Below are 26,676 nucleotides of genomic sequence, written 5' to 3'. Positions count from 1 at the left end.
CTGTATATCGGCAATAACACGGCGAATGTTGTCTTCCAAATGGTCAAGGGTTTGTGGCTTATCCGCATACACCAATGACTTTACATAGCCCCACAGAAAGTAGTCTAGCGGTGTTAAATCACAAGATCTTGGAGGCCAATTCACAGGTCCAAAACGTGAAATTAGGCGGTCACCAAACGTGTCTTTCATTAAATCGATTGTGGCACGAGCTGTGTTAGTAATCATGGCTCTATAGCGAACACCATTGACTGTAACGTTCTGGCCATCATCGTTTTTGAAGAAGTACGGACCAATGATTCCACCAGCCCATAAAGCGCACCAAACAGTCAGTTTTTCTGGATGTAACGGTGTTTCGACATACACTTGAGGATAAGCTTCACTCCAAATGCGGCAGTTTTGTTTGTTGACGTAGCCATTCAACCAGAAGTGCGCTTCATCGCTAAACAAAATAAAATGGACGTAGTGCGCGATACGTATTCCGCACAGAACCATTATTTTCGAAATAAAATTGCACTATTTGTAAGCGTTGTTCAGGCGTGAGTCTATTCATGATGAATTGCCAAACCAAACTGAGAATAAATCACTTGACAGCTGTTAAATCGGTCGCCATCTTGAACAGTAATGCTGACTTAAAGTTATATACCTCGAAAAAAAACACCCGTTATTAAAAAAATCTAAACCATAGGTTGAAATTTTCAGTGTTTATCTGAAAGAATCGGTGATTGTCGCGTTGGGGAGCGTCTCACATGGTCGCCGGTCGTGCTCAATGATTCGGGTAGACATTTATTATTTTTGTGGCCGGGTTGTAAATATGATGTCACACTGCCATTTGTTACCGCCCTGTCTGCAGACACGAACGGAAAACCGCCTCCGCCGTAGTGTCAAATTCCACCGTATTTATGGAGGCAGAGAACCGCCAACTCCAACTTTGGCACTGTTGAGATCTTAAATCATGTATGACGTCTGTTCAGGAAATAACCGAACATTATTTCTTTCGATTTTGTTTTTTTATTTTCAATAATGAACCTTAGGAATTGTTCGAGAAAAAACAATTCTCAACTAACGTTGTCGCAGTTTCACAATTCTGGAAATTGTAGAATCCCAAAATCGACTAAACAATTCGTCTGTCCGCCTTCCAGTGCTTTTTACATGAAATTTGTTGCATGAATTTTAGAAGCAAGCAATCATAGGCTCTTCCACCCTTCTCAATTATCTTCCTTTGCTCGATTTACCCGGGATTTCTTGAATAAACATAGGAAATAATAATAATAATAATAATAATAAAGGTCTTTATTGAATAAAAATTTAAATACAATTGTTCCAACATCCATAGAGGGCGAGGTTCAGTTCGTTCGGAGTATTTCATACCCCGAACGTCTGTTCAACTAACCCTATTATCCTATCGATGTCAAAGTCACTGTATTTATCCTTTGAAGATGATTATTTTGTCTAAGCAAGCACGAGCTTATACAGGGTGTTCCATAAGTGGCACGTCACAGTGACACCGGAGGTAGGTCAGCTAAAGAGGGACCTAACCAGCCTAACATGACCCCAGTAAAAGTTGCATGGTTTTCGAGTTATTACCAAATTACGTTTTTTAGTGAATTTTCACCTTTTTTAACATTGTCAGGGTCAGAATTCTGCTGGAAAGCTCTCGAAGCTTATTTTTTTTGTTGTAATGGAATCTTAAATAGTTATTTAAGATGACATGAGTATGATTCTGTCAAAAAGTTATGTGGATTTCCGTAAATTAATGGATAAATCTTGATTTCAATTGCTAGCAAAACGAGAACTTCGACTTTGGACACCTGCTGTGAAAAAAAAATCCTTGAAACAAAACGAGCAAGTAACATCAAAAAATTGGGCATTTTAGACAGATTTAGAAATGGTACAATACACGAATCTTATGCCCATAAAACTAGGTCCTAATTCGACGAAACAATTTAGAGTCATTTACATAAAGGAAATTCGAGGATTTATTGTAAAAAACTGGTTCTACATTTATGATTCTTGTATTGTCATTGCAGGACTTTCCATTTCAACATTTCCAAGTATGTCTTGACCACTTACGCATCATGGGGTCCAGCATTTTCATGCTGTAAAATCATTTTATCATGTAACTCGTTGTATTGCGGCCGTTTGTCGTTCAATGCTCGGCTCAAACGCATCAATTGCGTACGATAACGATCGCCTGTGATTGTTTCAATCAGTTTTAACAACTCATAAAACACTAGGCTGAGTTGGTCTCTCCAAATAATGAGCATGTCCTTGGAACCGTGAATATTCGGTTTGGCCGTCGACTTGGAAGCATGTCCGGTAAATCCCCATGATTTTCTGCGCTTGGGATTATCTTAATGAACCCATTTTTCGTCTCCAGTCACAATGCGATGAAGAAATCCCTTCCGTCTTTGTCTTGCAAGCAACTGTTCTCAAGCAAACAAACGCCGTTCAACATCTCTCAGCTTCAACTCGTACGGTAGCCATTTGTCTTGTTTCTGAATCATATCTATGATTTTCAGACATTTTGAAATGGCTTATTGCGTCACTCCCCCTGCAAATTCTTATTTCGTTTCACACAAGACTAGTAATATCTCCAATTCTGCATCTTCGAAAACCTTCTATCTTCCACCGCCATGCTGGTCTTCGACGTCAAAATCGCCGTTCTTCAAGCGTTGAAACCACTCTCGGCAAGTTTTTCCACTAATAGCGGCCTCACTATAGGTATTTGAGAGCATTGTATGAGTCTCAGCCGCAGATTTATTCATATTAAGGCAGAAAATTAAAACCTCCCGCAAATGACGAGAATTTGGCTGGTAAGCTGGCATGTTCGATCGAGAATAACTTTATGATACAGAAACAAATCGACAAATATTTCGATAGTGTTATGTTTACAAATACCTAATCTTATTGTATGACAACTACGATCTATTTATTTCGATCACCACTTACTGCTACAGCCATCTATTTCAAAACGGCGGAAGCAGAGTTGTACACCTAATAGATAAATCCATGGTAGGAGAGTTCCAACACCGAGTACCGAGTACCAACATATAAAATAAAATATAACCATGAAACGGTGAAACCTGTTTGAATCTGCGAGATTCTCACACGATTTTGTTCTACAAGATGTGGCAGTATGCATGTATTTGCCACAGAATTAAAGAATAGTTATTTATAATACAAGGGAGGGAGGCATTGATATTCTTCCATGAGTTCAAAATTCAAAGACGAGCCAAGAAGTGTCTCGTTTTGAATGAATAACGAGTGGTAGAATAAGCCTTCTGTACCAGTATTATACAGGGTGTCCGGGAAAATGTGAGAAATCTAATTTGAATTTAAGGGCAGTAATTTTAGAGGTCCTTACTACTGTTCATCATATCAAATATTCTTTGAATTATATGAAGTAGTTTGAAATTTATTCCAGTAAAATGAATTCCCAGTGACGTCATTTAGGAGGCCGTATATCTGTAGGGAGGTCCGCTAGGAAAAAAATGATGGGAACTTGTCATCTTAGTTTCATATGTTTTATCTGAATCCGAGAAATTTTTCCATTTTCCCGGACAGCTTGTATATTTTATTAGGTATATATAGTATATTTTATATCCAACATAATAATAAAACATAAGCATTAAATCTGTGTCAACCTACTATCTTCTCGCACTATTTTGTTCTACAAGATATGACAGAATGAACGAATTAGCCACAGAATAAGAGAAATCAATTTCTTAAATTCGAGTAAATACTGTTTGTATCGGGACGATGATCTGGGCCAGGGCTTATCCGCAAATAACACAGACACAACTATATGACAATCATGCATGTACAGACAGGATTGCCATGCGGATAATGACCAGCAACCCGTGAATGGTATTCAAGATTGGTCGGCCCTTGGTCGGCATTCACAAACCTATTGAACAGTTCAATTTGCAGAACGAAAAGCCAAGCGGACGTTGATGTTCACTTTCCGTGATAATTTAACGATGCCCACCCGTTACCATCATGCATGCAAACGGGTTCCTTTGTGATATCCTGGAGAAGGCACCCACACACACCCCCTCCCCATGTTATCACCTTCCAATTAGAAATAATAATAATACGTCGACAAATTCATCGATAGAGAAAAATGGAGCAAATTTCAAACGATAGTTTACTAATTCTTCGTTAGGGGAAGGTAGAGTAATTGCGAACACCTAAGAAAAACAGTATATTATTCAACGAGCGGTAATGCAGGTCATAACTCACGCAGATGATGTTTGCAGCACGAGCCGCAGGCGAGTGCTGTAATTCATAAAGTGAATTAAGACCTTTACCGCAAGTTGAATACTATACTTTATCTATATTTTATACTATATCAATAAATTCTAAGAAACAAATACAGACCTTAGAATATAGACAGAAGGAACGGGAAATAAACATATGTGCGCGATCCCTAGTACAAGAGAGATGGAAACTTAGTGTCACCAATCACAATCGAACTAGCTTCGGCTAGCTCGAATCCGGTACAGAGTACAGACATAGAATTTTATTGAAAAACCTTAATAGTTATTTATAAAAATGCATTAACATATACCAAAAAACATTCTTTGTAAACGATGACTTAATGATCTTACTGCTACATCAATCTTGAAAATGTTTTCAAACTCCTTTATATTTTTTTCAGGCAAGTAATTATATATGATAACATTAGCTGTTTGTCTTTTGGAAATGTATACCTATATAATATTTCATCTTCACTATCTGAATTGATCATTCACAATAATTAGATACCAACTTAATTTGAAAACGTTAATATTAAAGTGACATTCCCTAGGACATTCATCCCCTCAATAACAATAATGGAATTTTCCCTTTCGGCCAATCGAATAGAAGCAGAGAAGTATAAAAGCACAGATCCATAGTTTCCGATTTATTATAGTGAGTTATAGTAGTGAGTTATTATAACTCACGCTGTTTGTTAAAAGATATTATTAATTGCTCAAAAGCAGTTGAATAATGAATATATAATTCAATAGGAATAGATAATAATATATTATGCAACGAGCGGTAATGTAGGTCATAACTCACGCAGATGAAGTTTGCAGCACGAGCCGCAGGCGAGTGCTGTAATTCATCAAGTGAGTTATGACCATTACCGCAAGTTGAATACTATACTTTATCTACGACTATACCAATAGATACTAAGAAACAAATACAGATTTATAATATAGATAGAAGGAACGGAAAGTAAACATTTGTGCTCTATATTGATTCCATTATTCATGTTTAGTGTGCTTCTAAGCATGGAGTGGAAAGTCCACGATGCTTTATATTTTGTGCTAAATTCATCAAAATATACTAAAAAACATTCTCTGTAAACGATGACTTAATGTTCTTACTGCTATACCAATTTTGAAAATTTTTGTAATTCCTTTATATTTTTTTCGGGCAAGTGATTCTATATGGTAACATTAGCTGCTTGTCTTTCGGAAATGTATATAATATTTCATCTTCACTATCTGAATTAATCGTTTCCAGCAAAACATTCACAATAAGCAGATATCAATTTAATTTGAAAACGTCAAAATTATCAAAGTGACATTCCCTTGAACATTCCTCAATAAAAATAATGGAATGTTCCCTTTCGGCCAATCGAATAGAAGCAGAAAAGTATAGAAGCACAGATCCATCTTTTCCGATTTATTATAGTGAGTTATAGTAGTGAGTTGTTATAACTCACGCTATTTGTTAATAGATACTATTAATTCCTCAAAAGCAATTGAATAATGAATATATAATTCAATAGGAGTAGATAAAACTATTTAATTTTTTGTGGTTAGAAACTGGCAATGCATGTGATGATTATTGAAATGAGTTACATGTTTAGTCCCTACTTCACAACAAAAATTATATTATATTTCTGCAATCTCGTGTGCGATTAGAATAAATAAGGGGATTCCTCGAGCGCCGAGAGACTGAAGCATTCGCTAGTGTGACTTTATTAGTATTTTTCTCACATTTCAATGAAATCGATTGGTAAATTTTGGTAGTTTCTTTCCAAACTGATCAAGGATATTTTATAAACGCCAGCATCTTCAGCTCCTGTTTCGAAAGAAAATTTTCCAGCGCTGCTCTTACAGTTAGAAAAACCTGCAATAGGTTAGGCGACAAATCTATAAAATGCCTCATGTGTCTTAGATCATGGATGGAAAATTATGAAATCAAACAAATCCTGGAGGTTTCTCAATATTAAGGAACTTTATTTTTTCATTATTTTCTATTTGTTATGATTTATAGTGATTCAATTTATGGTTCTATTTCAAAAAAATTATATTTTCGGTTCATTCTATACAATGAGTTCAATAAATAGAAGTGTTTTTTGCAAGGTTCCTTCCCAATTCATCATTTTTTTATTGAAGTGACACTACACAATAAAATAATTAAAAATCAAGTAACTTGATATGATTCAAGTACTTGAATCATATCACTTGCCTTGAGATTGAAAAACTACTACCTGACTTGAGCTTGACTTGAAATCAAATCAAGCTCATGCCAAGTAGCTTGAAAATCAAGCCAAGTCGTGAATCCCTAACTCTACAGTTCAGTCAATACGTTTTTCACAAGAAAGTTTTGGGGTAGTTTTGATTTTTTCGATACTATACTATATGTTTTTTGGGTGCTGAATTCGAATCTGAGGTTTACCACCAAAAATCTCTGACGGAATATTGAAAAAATGCAATTTTCTGTTATCGAGCTGTATTGAAAAACTACTGAAAGGTGAATTTTAGACAGGTCGTGAGTTGTATCCAAAATAATTTTTAAAGATAAAGCTTTCTTTATTTCACAAACACTATTTTTTTTCTTACATTCTCTTCACCCCACTCAAACTCCCCTCCAAAATCATTAATCAATCATTTCATTTGATTATTACAAGATTGAACGCTTTGAATCTTGTGTACGGATTGGACTAAAACACATATATGTATGTTTACAAACTTTCAGGACCCCTGTGGCCTGGGGCGATGTGGCCAGGACGTTCTTCATAATTGATACTAAAGATTCATGAAGTCAAGTAGCTTGATATTTTAACCAACTACTTTGGACCGGACTTCAAAGACCGAGATACTTTATCACCTTTTCAATGTTTTTTTGAGGTCAAGTTTAAACTATGTATTTTTCAAAAAAAAAAATCAAATTGAAGTAACTGTTGCAGAAAATTACATACATGAAATAATCCCTGGAATTCTATTGTACAAAATCGAAAAGTTTGATAAAATGTACTTGACATGACTCGACATTGAGAAACTACTACTTGACTTCAAGTCAAGCCAAGTCATTAGTCAAGTATCTTGAATATCAAAGTCAAGCCGTGAATCTCTAATTCATACAGTGGTAGCTACGCCCTTGATATCTTAAGGGTGAATTATTACCAACCATTCGCAGGGGCGGATCCAGGGGGGGGGCCATGGGGGCCATGGCCCCCCCCTCGCGGACCTTATAAATTTAAAAATATATCCTGAATCATCGAAAACAATGCATATGGGCACTCAGAAGTGTGAAAGATTGGATATGATCTAGAATGGTTGAATGGATCTAAAGAGGTTGAATGGTTTGGCATTAATGCATATACACAGGACCATTTGCAGCAGTCTGAATGTTGAAAATACATATTATCCGAAGATACGCTAATCAAATATAGGAGACCAGAATTTGTTATTGAATTTTTAATATTTGATCATATGTTTTTATTTAATAGGAATCCATTATTTTTTCAATGCTGGCTTTAGTTATTTGTATCTCGCGTTGTACAAGTCCGATCAGTTTCCACTATATGGCGTTAGAAAAATGAGATTTCGCACTACAAAATCATTCTGACAGTTTTGTGATGAGTTGACTCAGTCAAGTTTGAGCGCGCCACAAAGATAAACACAAGCAGAAAAAATACGCTATTTTTTATAGTTTTTCTTAGATAGAGGCAAAAAACAAGCCAGGCGGCTGAAAATGTGAATAGTGTTTATGGACCTGATACTGTAATAGCCAAACATGTGCAATTTTGGTTGCGTCGATTCCGTTCCGTAGTTTCGATGTCAAAGATGCACCACGCACTGAAAGGCCAACTGTCGTAAATATCGATAAAATCATGGACATTGTCTAGTCCTGTTTCGATTGCTCAAGAGCTTAAGAGTGCACAATAAACCGTTTGGAACACTATTTGCATAAGGCTGATCTCAAGAAGATGCTAGATATATGGGATCCACATGAATTAACGCAAAACACCGCATGGACCGAATTTCCACTGCGAATCACTGCAGAATCGCAACAAAATCGCCCCATTTTCGAAACGCTTGGTAACTTGTGATGAAAAGTGGATCATTTACGACAACGTCAAGCAAAAACGGTCGTGGTCGAAACGCGATGAGCCATCGGAAACGGCCGGGAAGATTTTGCTTTGTGTTTAGTGAGATTGACAAGGAATTATCTACGAAGAGCTGCTCCCCTAAGACACAACTGTGCACTTGGAACTGTAGTTATCAAACGAAACAGCGCATATTTGACCTAAACTGGATCATTCTAACTATGGTAATTGAAGCCTCGTTCTTTATGCAGAAATAATGGATTTCTTCTTACTACTCCTTATACTTTCATGCGCCTGAGTTTTTTTGTGAAATAAATTTACATATATTTATGAAATACATAAAATTTTTGGAACTTGTTTTTGTTCTACGAAAATTTTGGAAACTGAATATGATATGATTTACAAAAATCCATCTTTCTTTAAAAAAACTCTTGATCCAGTAGGTACAAAAAAAAAATTCCGCCATTTTTCTAACCTATATGAGCCGTGACTTTCTATGGCCCCCCCCTCAAACATCGCCTGGATCCGCCCCTGACCATTCGGAAATAATAATGGTTATTATTATTGATATTGATAATAACCTATTATATGCAGAAAAATTCAAACTTTTTTATCCTTTGCATTATTAGATCGTAGATCCTGACGGACATATATGTATTCATAGAAATCGATAATCGTTTTTACGCTAAAATGTTTGAAAAAAAAATTGAATATTTCCCCTTCGGATGCGACCGAAGGTAAAGTTGTAAATATACAACAACAAAGTGACCATGCCTGATTTGTTGGCACCAAACGGCTTCACGCTGTAATGATCAACTGACAAATTACTTCCACTCTCCAGTCATAGGATGAATGGAGGCGAAGGGTTGGTAAAAAATATCCCTCAAACCATGCGATGGAAATATTCGGAATATCATACTGAAATCGATTACCATCATTCTGCGATTCGAGGGAAATATACTTACCTAGTCGACAGGAATCAATTCATGATAGGGAAATTCTTTAAATTCTTTTTTTTTCATTTTATTTATTTATTAACTTCTTTATTCTTGACCTCTAATACAGTACAAGTACTGGTGACGAGGCCTATTTAACAATATACAAAAAAAATAATACTATATAATATTCAAAACAACAACAAAGTTAAACTAAACAAAATAAATCTTTCAGGTACAACTTAAGCTTAATATTAAAGTTTTTTTTAGTTCTTATATACTTTATTTCTGGTGGTATTTGGTTAAATGCTTTTATTGCTCGGTAAATTGGGGAGTCCTGGGCTTTCCTTGTAAAACTGAGTTCACTTCTGAAGGTACCTCTATCTCGGGTGTTATGACTATGCACATCCTGTACTAGTGTAAATCTATAATTTGACTTTATATAATTGTTCGTCATGCCATGAATCAGTTTAACTTGTTCAATAAAAAAAAGTATAAATGAGTAAGTTATCATAAAAAAATAAACAAATAACTTGAAGAATAGTCGAAAAAATCGTTTGCATATTCGCATTTACTGTTTTGATGAAAATAAAAGTTTTCTGAAATGAAAATCAAAATCAACCAATCAAAATATGTTATGAACGATATAAAAGAATTTGAAAACCATTGAAGTGAAGTTGGAATATTTTGTGTTTTAGATTTTAAATTTAATATATCAAAATATTAAATTAAGCATTGACCCAGCTAGCAGGGGGGTTTTAGGGATGCAGCTCCTTTCAAGGATATGGACAATTTTAATTTGTTCTTATGTTAATTTTCAGATACATTTCAGAATATGAAGATTAGTTAAGTACAGTACTATATCTACATCCATGGGCGCCCGCAGGGGGGGGCCAGGGGGGGCAATAGCCCCCCCTGAGATTTTGGATGCCTCATTTTTCAGCACAACACCCTCAATATTACTTTCTCAATCCAAAGGACAAGGAAAAAAGGAAAGTAATAGATTCACAATTATTTTCCAGTTTTCAATGGAATTACATACTATACATATAATCCATAATCGGCAGAGGTATTTTTTGAATTGAAAAATTTTTTAGGCGCGTTGAGCATTTCTTGGGTGAAGAAAAATCATGGAACCGAAAGCACTCCATGCGTGTCAATTTGTTTATAAATTCATCTTATACACTGCGTCCGTAACCGTTAAGTATGGAACAAAATTCATTTTTAGCTAAACAGACCATTTTAAGGAATAACCCTGAAACACGTCGATTTTTTATTTTAATCTATCGTATTTTAAAATAATAATCTAATATACAGGGTGAATTACTTTCGAGTAATGACGTCAGCGTAATTTTTTTTCAATGGAATACCCCCATTTTGTCACAATTTTCCGATTACTCTGGCTGAGCAGATTCCAAAAATGTATCACATGTTGATTCCAATTGGTGGGTGGACAAAAATACAATAGTTTTGTGTGTGCTCATAAAGTGACGCGTAACATTCTTTATTAGTTAAATTAACAATATTATCAAAAATACGGCAATTGGTTTGAATATAACACCCTGTAGTTTGTTACATTTTTAGATTAATAAAAATGTATAAAAATAAGAAATAATTTCTTTCATATTCTGTCTGCTAGACCACAAGTACCAAACATGTTTGGAAACAGCTCATTTTTATTAATCTAAAAATGTAACAAACTACAGGGTGTTATATTCAAACCAATTAGCGCTAGACAATAAGTATTTTTGATAATATTGTTAATTTAACTAATAAAGAATATTATGCGTTATTTTATGAGCACACACGAAACTATTGTATTTTTGTCCACCCTGTACCACTTTTAGTGATCTTTTGAAATTCAGAGTAGACGCTGGTGATGAATATAAATACAGAAATAGAAAGAAACGGAATACTGATGTCGCCTACGACAATCATGGACGCCTTATTGTTTTTCAATAATTTTCATTTTGCCCCCCCTGAGAAAAATTTCTGCGGGCGCCCATGTCTACATCTTTTTGTTCATTGATTCTTCGTTTAACTTCTCCTTTTTCTTTCTGCCGTTAATAATCGGTAGTTGATCATAATTGAAACAAGTTCTATTTTTTCTATGATTTAACCACAGACTTAGTCTTTGATTCTACTGCCAAAAATATTTTTGGTAGTGAAATGTATAAAAACTTTATTCAATAAAATCTTATGTCCATCTTGTACACTATACAGACAAACTTCGGGAAGAATATTCAGAGAATTCTATATCAAGCAGTGACAACAGACATGTCCCAGCTGAAATTTTCAACGAGAATTTCATTTTATTCAGATTCATGTTGTTTTTGGCGAGAAATGTACAGTGACTTTATTAGCCACACTGGCGACAATTCATTCAAATTGAGCCTAAAAATGGCGGATGGGGACATAGAACCATGGAACTTCAGAAATCAATTGACTGAACTGAACAGATACACGTCAAAATCAAAATTATTGGGCCTGATATTATTTGATTGTATATAGAACAAATGTATTCAACTGAAGAATACTACAAAGACTAAATAAAATGGGTCTTACATTTTGAATAAATCCCAAAAATCAGATAAATGGAGAATGTAAGTAAAAAGCCGCCATATTTAGGCTTATTCGTTTATTTAGCCAATCAAAAAAGAGACCACGCTTGTCGCCACTGTGGGTAATGAAGTCACTGTAGAGAAATGGATATGGTAGTGACATCTAGTGTATAAAAGCAACACTGAAATGTTAGAAATGTAGGAATCAGCATTACCATTTTAAGCATTTGTTCAGATTTATATAATATAATGCAATCATCTCGATGAAATTCAATTAAGTACATCAATTCCTCCTCAGTTTTAATCAACCTAGGAGTTTGGATTCAAAAAGTTCCAATGGTTCTTCAGTATAAGCCATTATTTGGATCGTTATCTGTGTGTTCCTTCTCTTGTTTGAGTTACTCATATACAGATGACGCTACTAATTATTACATTCCATTTTTTCTATTGACATTCGGAAAATTTGCTGCAGGCAACCAATATAACAATGATATGTATGTTTGGTGTAAATAAACTTATCTGCATTTGGATGTAATATACAACCAAACGATAAGTTCAGAGTTTTGAATCTTATTTTTTATTCATAAAATGTAGGTGGCTTTTCAATATTCTTTGTAATTATATTCTTTTTCAATTCTGTTGGAAGGTTTGTTATTAGAAATAACAATTATTTCTCAAGGAAGTTTTTTCTTTCTTGATAAGTTAACATGAGTAGAAATGAAAACTCGTACGAATCAACATATCTAGCTAGATTATGGCAAAGAAGTGAACTTCGTTTCCGAAATTATTTAGATATTAAAATATTTAATATGAGAGAATAGATGGAATCAATGAATCTATTCTAGTTTTACCTACATGTTAAAATTGACTAATATGAGAACAATATCAAGCTTGATACACAAAATTTCATGCGACTTACATCAACTCAAATAGAATATTAAAAAAATGTCCTATATATATTTCCATAACAACAGATCAGATCACATTGATATCTGAAAAAAAAATCACTCGAATGTTCATCCCGGAGTTCAGAAGAATCGTGTTCAAACATGTAACAGGCGTATCAATGACGAGCGCTAAGTCAAGATAGTAATGCTCCCGATTTTTTTTTTCATTTGAAACTCTTCCAAATATTCCCCTGATTCAATCTTATCTGGTCAAACTTTTAGTTGAATTTCTGATTATACAAATTTGAAAAATGAGTAAAACCATAGTATAAGGAAAGGATAGTAAGCCAACCGCCGTTTGACGGCAAGGAAATAGTCACCAGGGGTCGCTACTGTAGTTGAATTTCGTGACTACCCAAAGTGGAGAAGTAAATCGATAATAGATGGCGCTGAATCATGAGCTATAGATGGCGCAGAAATAATACGATAATTCATTCAGTGGCGTGGTTGAAAAGGGGTCGCATGACATTGCCAACAATTTTTATGTTGTTATTAAGTTAGCACTACATTTGAATATTCGAATATTCATTGAATATTTATTCAAAATATAGAAATCTTCTGACCACTCTATTTCAAATATTTTAGTTCTTCAAAATAACACCAATTTTTTCAGAGGGCTCCACTTTACGGACCAATTTTTGAGAGTAAAATTCGAGTTAAACGTGAGTACAACTAGATGGCGCTCAACATCAACAAAATCGAAAAAAGCACTACACTGTCTTACTATCCTTTCCTTAAACTATGGTAAAACATCATTCGATCAGTAAAAGGAAGTATCAAATCTGAAGAAGAATTTAGACCTTCTCTTGATTTAAATTTGATTAGTAATAGACTGCAACAACCCTAGTTGAAATGAATGTATTTGAACATTATGAGGTATTTTACATTTTCTTGATATAAAAACCAGCAGAAATAAATATTTCAAACAGACATGAACAACCGAAATAAAAACAATGAGAAGTTTGAAAATTGAAGTATTTAATCAATAGTCTTTCGTTCTGGGATGAGACTGATACAGGTTGTCCCAAAAAACCATCCTATCCGCTTCAGGATTTTCTTGTAACGACAGCTCTTCTCCAATATCTAGATAATACAAGTGGTCTTTGGTCACCGGCTTCCATTCAACAGGAACAATTTCATCTTTTTCAATAGTGGGATTTCCATACTTGGCGAAGTTTGTCCATAGCTTCAACAGTCTTTGCGAGATTCGTTGTGAAGCTTCATCTAATTCAGTTCCCATTTGGAAAAGATGTGCCAACTCATCTCCATGTTTTGCACCTGTTAATTATCAATGAAATAATATAACTGCAAAAATATTTGCAAAGAACTAGGTCACCTCAATGATGATTTAATATCGCGTTTTTTTCATAAAATTTCTCTCGAAATATTGCTTTTGTCGGAAAAGTCGGAAAATCGAGGTGTTAAGTTGGACCACCCTGTATTTCATGTCAGGCGTAAGTATACGCAAGATTTCGTATGAATTAAATCATTTATATTGTTCTCTCATCTTACCATTCAGATTTTTTGCTGAGTATTCTTCACCATGATTACTCGGAACACTGTACCTATAAAGGTAGGTTGGCTCCTTCGATGTTTCTGCTAGATACTTGGCAGTTTTTAACACACCCCTTATGATTCCTATGTCGGACTTCATCTGGAAAAATCGAATATTTCACTTCATTATTATTCACAATTTGGGGACGGCATTTTTAGCAGTATATATATATATATATATATATATATATATATATATATATATATATATATATATATATATATGTCTACCATTACCATTAGATATCTCTTCTATGGAGATAATCTAGAAATGTCATACCTATGTTGCTACAGCTTAGCTATGTGCTTAGCTTGGGTTTTATTTAGAACCTCAAAGTGCTATTCTTTGTTGAACCTTAGAATGGCTTCACTTTCCAATATTGAGGCCTGAGATGTGGAGTGAAAGGTGTATTAGGCAGAGCCCACTAAATTGTCTTATTGATGATTCCTCCATCGTTCCCAGGATGAAATATCGTTAACGCCCAAAAGACAGTGGCTCATAAATAATAATATATTAGTTTATTCTCGCACTTATAGCGTAGTGCGAGTAAGAATTCAAGATGAACCGATCGCTCTTTGCAACAGATAGGAGATAGATGCAATAAAATCGAACGATCTTTACAAATACCTAGGAATTAAACAAAACTGACGAATCAACCATCAAAGAATGAAGAAAGGCTAAACAACTGAGTTCATTAGGAGAACCAACAAAATTTATAAACAAATCTCAACAGCAAGAACATGACGAAAGTCATCAATACATATGTATGTTCAATTTCAACATACTATTTCGGTATAATTTTATGGAGTAAAATATATATAGAAAACCTGCAAGGCAAAATGAGAACCCTGATGACAAAAGCACACAAGCACCACCAAAAAAAAAGTAGCATTGAGAGGATGACACTGCCGAGGAATAAAGGAGGCAGAGGTCTGATAGACACCATGGAACTTGCTCATGGGCAAATAGAAAGCCTAGTAACATACGACAAAGAGAAAGCAGGCACGTCAGAGGTTTACAAAATACTGTGTGAGAAGATGAATCAACACCTTTACAACTGCACAAGGAGCAATTGTCATACAACCACCAGATAATCCAAGAAAAACTGAAAAGATGAAGAGAGAAGACATGGACGAAATTTCAACGAGGTGAACCAGGATCATATCGACATTGAAGCATCGAACTATTGGCTCACATCAGGTGCGATGTATCCAGAAACAGAAGGTTTTCTTTTAGCCATCCAAGATCAAGTGATCTCAACGAGAAATTACTGCAAGTATATCATAAAGTATCGAACTATTACCCATTCTGTAATTGGCTTAGGCTGTAGATGGGTGTAGTAATTAAATAAATAAATAATTAAATTAAATTACTGACGATCGATGTCGATATGAGTGTTCAACGAATGAGACAATCCAACATGTCACGGTAGGATGTCAAATGTTTGCAGTAAATTAATATGAATAGAGACACGATGCAGTAGGAAAGATACTATACCAAAAATTTTCAATCATATTAGAACTGAATTCATTCTGAAAAAGTGTCATACTACAAGAACCAACTGCAGACCATCCTGTTAAACGAACACTATAAACTGTACTGGGATCGTATAGTTTTGACTGATAAAATAGGCACTCAAAGCAGACCACATATACTACTAGTTGATAAACATCAAAATACAGTAATACTCATCGACGTAACAATACCAAATAACAACAACATGCGTCAAAAAAATTTATATAGGCAGGGGGGAATGAAATCAACGAGATCTATTTCAATTATTATCTCAACAACTGGAATAGTACCCAAAAATCTCAGAGGAAATATCAATCAACTAGGATTTAGTGAGTATGTATTATAATGCAAAAAGCTGTTCTTTTAGGTACTGCAAAGAGGGTGAGAAAATTCCTAGGAGGCGACTGACAAGTCCAAGGATCGGCAGAATCGCGTGTAAGAGAACCATAGGTTTGACGAGAACCAGGGAGGCCACAAGGACCGGACACCACCGAGCTCTACCTTTCTGATATTTCAAATAACTGGGATTGAGAGATAGTTCCTTTTGGCAAGGAGTGAGAAAGCCGACGGCTAAGTGAGTTTTCTTTCCTACGGGTATAGGCTAAAGACGGGATAGTTTATTCTGATATTTATTGAATACCTATTTCTCTCCAAAATCATGCCTCTACGAACCTTGACAGTTGGTAGACTGATGTATTCTGGCTTCGAATCACCATAGTAAAATTTCCTTATCTTCTTCGCAACATCTTGAAATTCTCTACTACCCTTCTCGAAACCAAACCATACAGGGGTAAGTGTGTCTTCTTCGAAACATTTAACATTCAATGGACACTCCTCATCAAAGTCCATGAATAAGATACTTTCCATATTTGTATAGCCTATCATAGTGGGCACGTGGTAGTATCTACCCGTTTTCAGTAATTCCACGGGTTCTTCGTTCAAGAACGGATTCTTGTTGGTTTTGGACTCTATCATGGGACAGAACATTCTGAAGGAACATGGGTATGAAATCTGTAATACAAGATTACAACTTAGTTCAGGATCATAATCAATCTTTTTCTCATTTTTTCATTCAATTTTCTGAGTAGGTTATTTTGTAATAACATTACGTTACTTGCAGAACTATCAAATCATTCATTGATGAAATATGACAGTGCAGCTTATATTTCTTTCAAAAATAAAATAAAGATTTTATTTTCAATACATACCTATAATATTTCGTAATCAATACTCACATCAATGAATTTAGATTGACCCTCATATATTTTTTCAGCCGGTAGACTCTGAAGAAACCGTAGTGTATCACTTTCTTTCATTTCCTTGCATGAAAGTGCCTCGGCAAGTTTTTTTGCATTACATTCGTATCTCCTTGCACCATGGGTCAAAGCACATGAACTCTGAATGATTGCTTTATGGAAAAGACCTGAAAGTACTCGTAATTTTGCATGAACGTTTTACACTGTATTTTCTTGTCGATCCACAAGAGAAAAGGTCTTTTCTTTGATCTTACTTCTGATTATTTTTTCTTTTGATAGGCCAATGAAGACGCTCTAAAAAAATTACTGCTATTGAACCTGCTGCTTGTATAAGATGTTTCTCTACATTTCTGAACAGTTTTTCATAATTCTTGTTGTATAGGTAGGCTCAATTTATGTAGTAAGTTTCAAGGTAAGGCCTTCTCTTCATATTAGTTATTACAATTACATACCTCTTCCTAAAGGAGAAAGTGTCAAATATGCAACTGAAGATGCACCAGCACTGTTTCCAAATATTGTGACATTATTAGGATCGCCATTGAATAACGATATATTTTTTTGTACCCATTTAAGAGCTAAAATTTTATCCTTCATACCTGCATTACCAGCTACTTCCAACTCCCGATCTTCCATTGAAAGGAAACCTAAATAAAAATTAATATGGTGTTACTACTACTGAATAATATATACTCCGCCAAAAAAGTATCGCATCACTTCACTAATAAAGGGAAAAAATGAGAATAGGAAAATTTTGCTATTTCGAAAGTTAAGACTCTTCCGATATCCTTTAATGCTTGATTCAAAACAATACACACTGAGACAAATGGTTGAGATTTAAATGTTTATTGAAATGCAATAATAATTCCATCCAACAAAAAAATTTTAGGAAAGTAGTCGTAACTTCAAGGGTAAAAATCGCCATGATGATAGCCAACCTTCTTAAAGGAGACGGCACATAAAGAAGAAGAAGTCGTAAAGGGTGACAAAACATGCAAAATTCGAAAAATTCTTCAATAAGCTCAAGATTTATTGAACTATGTAATTTGACTCATAAGGAAATGTTTATTGATCACTCTGTATGACGGTGCCAAGCAGAGATTAAGAATTTTTATTAAAAATTAATTCTTTGAGGTTACGAAAAAAAAATCGTAATGTTCACAAACAGGGTGATCCAATATTCACGAATATAGAAAAAATCCAAAATTTTCCTCGCTTGGATCTAGTTTATTCGATTTCAGAATAATTGAAGGAAGTTGATAGTGAAGGGCGACATAACTTCAAAATCAGAGATAATTTAGTATAAGTGTTTTTGGTTGTTTTCAGTTGATTTATTAGGAGGATTTTGTATTGTGAAAACAAAAATATATGTCTATTTTAAAAATTTAACTTTAATTCACCCTGCAATTACTGACATTCAAAAGAAATAATATACCATATTGAAATAAAGGTTTTTTTAGAGCTATGGAACTTTAAATTGCAATAAAACAACGATGGATTATTCGATTGACATGAATTTTATTTATCCGCAAGATAATCTTGTGGCATTACATTTTAAATATGATTTCTGACATATGACCGCCACGGTTGGCTCGGATGTAGTCCAATCTGGACGTCCAATTTTCGATGACTTTTTCCAACATTTGTGGCCGTATATCGGCGATAACACGGCGAATGTTGTCTTCCAAATGGTCAAGGGTTTGTGGCTTATCCGCATAGACCAATGACTTTATAGCCCCACAGAAAATAGTCTAGCGGTGTTAAATCACAAGATCTTGGAGGACAATTAACAGGTCCAAAATGTGAAATTAGGCGGTCACCAAACGTGTCTTTCAATAAATTGATTGTGGCACGAGCTGTGTGACATGTTGCGCCGTCTTGTTGGAACCACAGCTCCTGGTCATCATGGTTGTTCAATTCAGGAATGGAAAAGTTAGTAATCATGGCTCTATACCGATCACCACGACTGTAACGTTCTGGCCATCATCGTTTTTGAAGAAGAACGGACCAATGATTCCACCAGCCCATAAAGCGCACCAAACAGTCAGTTTTTCTGGATGTAACGGTGTTTCGACATACACTCGAGGATTAGCTTCACTCCAAATGCGGCAGTTTTGTTTGTTGGCGTAGCCATTCAACCAGAAGTGCGCTTCATCGCTAAACAAAATAAAATGGACGTAGTGTGCGATACGTATTCCGCACAGAACCATTATTTTCGAAATAAAATTGCACTATTTGCAAGCATTGTTCAGGCGTGAGTCTATTCATGATGAATTGCCAAACCAAACTGAGAATAAATTACTTGACAGCTGTTAAATCAGTCGCCATCTTGAACAGAAATGCCAACTTAAAGTTATATACCTCGAAAAAAAAAATCCCTCATAACTTACCAAATGCACCTAATCGGTAATGGAGGGTAACAAGAACTATGTCTTGAGTAATTAATCTCTCTGGTCCATAATATTTTGTGTGGCCCATGGTATAACCTCCTCCATGTATAAAAACCATAACAGCTTTTTTTTGCCTTTCTGAATTTTTCAGCTGAAAGTTTTTCAGTTATAAGTTGATAGTTAATTTACAGTGAAATATCATCAAGAAAATATTTCGAATTATTGATAACCTAATGAATATTAAGAATTGCTCAGAAGAGAGTTCATCTTACCATCACATGAAATTATTATAGCTTTTGCTTTGGAGCATAGAGGAAGAAAAATTGTATAATGAAAAATTCGAGATGAATCGAGTGATGAATTTCAAACTAGTCTGAAATGCTGTTTCATAATGTTACCATAATGGGTAGTGTTTCTCGATATTCTAATCTGAATTTTCTACGGTGAAGCGATTGACACGAATGAACAAAATAATAGACTAATATTAATTAATTTGAATATTATTACCTGTTGCGTATAAACATTCAAGTTCAAGCAATCCTCACTTCCTTCTAGGACAAATTTTTTCGAAACTTCATTGGTTTCGGGATCCTAAAAAAATCTTTTTCAGTTACTAGGTACATACAATTTTATTGGAAGAAAATGAATATAATTTTATATTGAAAATTTAGAATTGAATGTATTTCATCAATAGCTATCTGCAAATACTTCCTCATTTGTGAAATTAACTTTTCACTTTTATCCCCTCTTATGTAGGTAATTTTGTTCTTCCCAAATGTTGAAAATGTAGTTTACATATTATCTTACCAATGAAATTCTTAGTTGTTTACAAAGACTTGTCGGACCGATTTGTGTACCATTCTTAACTCCATGCCATGGTTTTACAGGAACAGGATCCTTGAAAATAATATTTCAACGTTATTCATCTTTTCAGGTATTAACAATAAAAATATAATTGTATAATACATATCTAGTTATTTTTCTAACATTCGCGGAAAGTGGTACTTTCTCGCACGAAACTGCTGTTGCCCGAACGACACGAAGCATCGTTCGGTCAATCACAAGAAATAAATTGAAATTCAACAGCTCATAAATACGATGGAACTAAATAACCTACAAATAAATTGTAATATAGGGAAGCTATTATTAGTTTTCATTATATTGGGCATTTAAATTATTCTTCAATACTTGCGTGTGGAAAAATCCCTTGCCCAATTATTTGCGTGTTGAAAAGGTTGAAAATTCACGCTTGTAGAAAATAATATTTTATCGATTCAATTACTGAATACAATATACACTGCGCAAAAAAATTAACGCACATTCTAAAAATCTCAATTTTAATGAAAGTTAACTCTACATTGACTTTATAACATATTTTTTATGTTCTATCGGGGAAGGTTTTGAACGAAACAAGACACATTAAATGGAAGAAAAATTCAGGATTTCACCGAATCTTATGTGAAAGAAGAGAAATAAACAATTTTCAAAATACTGCAATGCTGATAAGTATTTCCACCGCTTGCGTTAATTACAGCTCGGCAAAGACGGTTCATACTCAAAATGAGTGATCTTAAAATGTTCTGATCTAATCCTTCCCAGATTTCTCTTAGTTGGATTCCTAAGTCATAAAGAGCAGCTGGATGATTTTTTTAACTTCTCAGACTTCTGTTGAGGTTGTCCCAAACCTGCTCAATCGGATTGAGATCTGGACTTCTTGCTGGCCATTCCATTCGAAAGACTTCAACCTCTTCAAGGTACTCCTGAACGATGCGCGCACGATGGGGTCTGGCATTATCGTCCATAAAAATGAAATTTTCACCAATGTATGGGGCAAATGGCACTACATGCTCTTCACGATTGTTCCTTATATACCTATCAGCATTCATAGCTCCATTATCAACGACCACTAGGTCTGTGCGAGCAGTCAAAGATATTCCACCCCATACCATAATCGATCCTCCCCCGAAACCAATAGTATTCAGGAAATTGCACTGAGCATATCTTTCATGTGGACGTCTGTATACAAGGAAACGTCGATCACAATGGTAGAGGCAGAATCTAGACTCATCTGTGAAGAGAACTCTTTCCCAATCAGCCTCTTCCCAATGGATATGCTCTCTCGCAAAATCCAAACGCGCCCTTGCCGCGACACGAGGCCTTAAATCATATTCTCTGAGGCGATTTCTTATTGTCTGAGTGCTAATTTGCACCCCATGAGTTTGCTCAAGCTGATTTTGAAGGAGGCGAGCGGTTGCAAACCATTGTCTCAACGAAGAAACTCTCGAATAACGTTCTTGAATGGCAGTTGTTACCTGTGGTCTACCCTGTCCTGGTCTTCGGACATTCATACCTGTCTCCCTGAAAAGTTGCAACATTGTGGACACACTTGTATGGGAAACTCCAAACCTTTCTGCAATTCTTGTGTATGTCCACCCTTCTTCTCGCAAAACTACCTATTGGGCACATTCCTCTTGTGTCAAATTGCGTGTTTCGCGTTGCATAGCGATCGAGTGTAGAAAATCAAACGAAAGAAAAACTATTGATCACTAGAATTGATCGAGAACATCAAGATTTCAGAATGGAGCCAATACATTCAAAATCTGATAATCTCATCTTTTTTTATTCCTGCTGGGAAAAAACATCTGTATTGAAGAAAAACGTTGAAAATGGATAACATATGCATGCATAATTCTGATAAAAATAATCATCATTGAGAACACCTTCAGTTGTAAAATAAATTTGAGATTTCCATAATGTGCGTTAATTTTTTTGCTTAGTGTATATTACTTGAATAAAAATAGGAAGTTATTGATGAAGTTTTGGTAGAAACTACATATAAATTGTCAATATACCGGCTGAAGGACTTCGGCCTTCGGTGGATGGCCATTTGAGAATAAGAACAGTTTTGTTTTTTTTTAGGAAGTTTGTTTGAAAATGAATTTTTGGAAATTTTATTTCTTGAGTTTCATCCTCAAAATTTCGGAACCTATTCCTCAACTTGAAGTAATAGTGAAAACGGTTAAAGTTCATCATTTTAATTCCAAACTAATTAATATTTATAGGCATAACCGCAATTAACCTGCGAAAATCAGATGCAGTATCAATTCGATAATTAAAGGGATAACCTCACCTTGAACCTCAATTCTCCTATAGGAGATTCGCCATATGGAATTCCTTCAAAACTGAGGAATTCCCGACCATTGATATCTGTTCTCCGACGACCTTTTATGACTCCATCCGGTAAAAATACTGTAGGATCACTCGTGGCATTGATACTGAAATTAATTGATAATAAATTCTTTCTTTTTGATTTGATATCTATAAACTTTTTTTTTCTTTCAAAGGGTGTTTTTTTTAGAGCTATAGAAATTTAAATTGCAATGAATCAACGATGGATTATTCGATTGACATGAATTTTATTTATCCGCAAGATAATCTTGTAGCATAACATTTTAATATGATTCCTGGTATATGACCGCCACGGCTGGATCGGATGTAGTCCAATCTGGACGTCCAATTTTCGATGACTTTTTCCACCATTTTTGGCCGTATATCGGCAATAACACGGCGAATGTTGTCTTCCAAATGGTCAAGGGTTTGTGGCTTATCCGCATAGACCAATGACTTTACATAGCCCCACGGAAAGTAGTCTAGCGGTGTTAAATCTCAAGATCTTGGAGGCCAATTAAAAGGTCCAAAACGTGAAATTAGGCGGTCACCAAACGTGTCTTTCAATAAATTGATTGTGGCACGAGCTGTGTGACATGTTGCGCCGTCTTGTTGGAACCACAGCTCCTGGACATCATGGTTGTTCAATTCAGGAATGAAAAAGTTGGTAATCATGGCTCTATACCGATCGCCATTGACTGTAAAATTCTGGCCATCATCGTTTTTGAAGAAGTACGGACCAATGATTCCACCAGCCCATAAAGCGCACCAAACAGTCAGTTTTTCTGGATGTAACGGTGTTCTGACACTTGAGGACTAGCTTCACTCCAAATGCGGCAGTTTTGTTTGTTGACGTAGCCATTCAACCAGAAGTGCGCTTCATCGCTAAACAAAATAAAATGGACGTAGTGCCCGATACGTATTCCGCACAGAACCATTATTTTCGAAATGAAATTGCACTATTTGCAAGCGTTGTTCAGGCGCGAGTCTATTCATGATGAATTGCCAAGCCAAACTGAGAATAAATCACTTGACAGCTGTTAAATCGGTCGCCATCTTGAACAGTAATGCCAACTTAAAGTTATATACCTCGAAAAAAAAACACCCGTTATAAGCATAAATAACTCATGTTCTCAAATAATCAGGAGATTATACCTATACAGTGTGATTCACCGCGATGGCCTATTAGATGTTTATGGAGAACTAATCACAATTTTGTGTTGAAAATTTTCATGTTGAGGTTTGATACAATTCTTTTTCTCCATGAAATATTTTCAGACTGCTACAGCTTCCGGTTATACCGGAAACATACCACTAATTCCTTATTTCAAATGGCACACCCAGTATATTATTGCATCATACTTGACATTCACCAGTTGAGAATCATTTACTTTGCTCTGGTGGAATCTCGTATTCAATATGCCATATTGAGCTGGGGAGGGGTTGCTGCTGCTCACTTAAGAAAGTTAGAAACGATACAGAAACGAATTCTGAAAATTATGTATGGAAAAGAACCAACTTTCCCTAGCAATTTACTTTTTTCACTAGCAAAAATATGCGATGTAAGACAAACATTTCTTTATAACATACTTACACATATACACAAAAACAAATATTTATTGAATAATATTGATCATGAACATTTCACTAGGCAAAAAAAAAGAACATCACGTAAAAACATCTCTGAGTAGTACAAAAATCGGACAACGAAATATATCTTACCTCATTCCAAAAATTTTCAATTTTCTGCCCTCTGAACAAAAAATAAATATAATAAATATAAACTCTCGTTACATGTTGAAAAAAAAATTAAAAAACTACGTGCTTAACTTGAATAGAGATCTAGTTCGATCTCTGATCGACTAACAGACTTTTTTAAATGTTTATGTTGTTGTTCTTTCGTATGGATCAATATATAAAATGTCAACTCGATTATGTAAATCCACAAATTATTTAAAAATTTTGTTTATTGTTAGATTTTTTTTCTCGTAGTTGTATCTAAAATAGGTTAAATGTCAAAGTGTTAGGAGTGAAGTATTGTAGATATCATATACATAATACATATATAAGAAATACTGTAAATTTAACTGTGCAAAACCCACGCGCGACTTTAGTTTTAGTGGGATTTCAATGTTTATTTACATCTCAACTATTCTTTTGTTATCTATGTAAAACATTTTTTTGGTGAATAAACTTATTATTATTATCATTAGATAGATTTTTTGATGACTATTTCAGCTGTATGCCATACCTTGGGTAGAAACTCGACGATTCATGAGTTAAAACTAATGATGCAATCATGCAATAATATACTGAGTGTGCCATTTGAAATAAGGAAGAAGTAGTTTGTTTACGGTATAACCGGAGTAGAGATCTGAAAATATTTTAGGGAGAAAGAACATTGTCTCAAATCCCAACATGCAAATTTTCAGCACAAAATTATGATTAGTTTTCCATAAAGGTTGAATAGGCCATTGCGGTGACTCGCCCTGAATATGTAATCATAATATTCCTATTTTCGTGAAACGCCGGATAGGTAATCATTTAAAATGGTTCATTTGATTGATTATTCGATAGAAATAATGAATTTGTTCATAGTTATAATTTTTCGAAAGAGACATCCTGAAGAATCAAAATGTTGACTGGAAAAAGATTTCATAAATCGGATTCGGAAATCGTAATGACATTGCAGAAGAAATGACTGTTTCGAATCTTGAAGGCTCCTAAAATTGTAAAATATTGACTATTGAAGCTTCCAAATAATTATCAAATTTTGATAAACATTCAACAATGAAAAACATATTATCTATATAATTGATTGTTACAATGAGTTTATATCAGATTATTAACCACTAAAAACATACCTGCTCGTAGTCTCCATATCAAACATGAACTGCAATATGAAACAATGTGGGGAGTAAATAACGTACTTATTTATTTAGGATAAAATATCTACAAATACTGGTGTATCCACTGATTTTGTTTGAGATACCTAATTCTGGCGACTCGAACTAACCATTATAATCAGTAGTTCTATTTTTTTTTGTAGGTGACGCTATTCATTAAAATTGCCATATTTTCATGGAAACAACAGCAGATATTGATGTGCGTAACATAAAAAAAATAAAGAAAACAAGTGAATTATCGATAAGCTCCTTAAAATCCAAAAAGGCTAGAAACTGCCCAAATAACTATCTAACATATAGTCCATCATTAATATCACAACAATAAGAAGACTTAGATCCTTCAGAAGATGCCAGTTTTATCTTGAACTTTTTCAAGGGTTAGTGGTCAGGCCCGGTCTGGCTCCACTGGGGGCCCTCGGCTAGATGCTGATTTGGGGCCCCCCTTCAAGAAATAAAACGAGAACCTATCACGGCAGCCAAAACGTGCTCTTGAATAATTTTAAATTATGGTTGTTGAGGTTTGAATGAATCTCAAAGTATTTTGCCTCCAGCAGAAAATTTAGATTAATTTATTATTGTATCTCTAATTGAAAGAACAAGATTATGCATTCAGTACTCCTTGAAAGTGGTTATAATTGAAGTAGAATGAGAGTTCAATGAGAGACCAATGACGTAACTACGAACATAAAAATGAATAACACAAGACAAAAAAAATGTACAATTATAAACTGAACTTTGAGGTAACAACTAGGTATATTGATACTAAAAAGTAAAATAGGGCCTAAAATAATAATGAAATAAAAGTATAAAATAAATCATTATATGAAGTAGGTCAAAATGAATACTGTTGTAACCAAATGCAATTTTATTTCCATATCAATATTCCGATTCTTCCGATATTCTTCCGATTTACAATTAATAGCAGACTCTTGGCGCATACTCTTTTATTTTCGTGTATACAACTTCAAAATGTTTATCATTTCTTTTTTCAATAATTAGTTTGAGCAGTGATTGAAATGAATTCCAAGCAACAGTGTAGTTCAATGTTTTAGTTTGCAAATATTTTGAACCAGGAGTTATAACAAGAACCAAATGTAAAACAAATGAAATAAAT

At 34.7% G+C, this 26,676-nt stretch overlaps 1 protein-coding gene across 1 annotated transcript; it reads right to left on the bottom strand.

Annotated features, from left to right (window-relative positions):
- Nucleotides 1-13,618: 13,618 nt before the first annotated feature.
- LOC123684543 (juvenile hormone esterase-like) lies at nucleotides 13,619-25,672 on the bottom strand. The gene is made up of 10 exons (XM_045623835.1): nucleotides 25,521-25,672; nucleotides 22,619-22,763; nucleotides 20,296-20,385; nucleotides 19,996-20,079; nucleotides 19,489-19,639; nucleotides 17,554-17,745; nucleotides 17,081-17,268; nucleotides 16,518-16,856; nucleotides 14,288-14,429; nucleotides 13,619-14,053 (listed from the first exon to the last, which is right to left on the bottom strand). Exons 1-10 carry the CDS (start codon nucleotides 25,544-25,546, stop codon nucleotides 13,758-13,760), a joined length of 1,653 nt encoding a protein of 550 aa, XP_045479791.1. The 5' UTR covers nucleotides 25,547-25,672; the 3' UTR covers nucleotides 13,619-13,757.
- Nucleotides 25,673-26,676: the final 1,004 nt, after the last annotated feature.

This window comes from Harmonia axyridis, chromosome 7, assembly GCF_914767665.1.
Source record: "Harmonia axyridis chromosome 7, icHarAxyr1.1, whole genome shotgun sequence".
In the NCBI taxonomy this organism is placed as follows: domain Eukaryota; kingdom Metazoa; phylum Arthropoda; class Insecta; order Coleoptera; family Coccinellidae; genus Harmonia; species Harmonia axyridis.
Note: the sequence above shows the minus strand (reverse complement) of the source record. Positions and strands in the feature narration are given on the sequence as shown.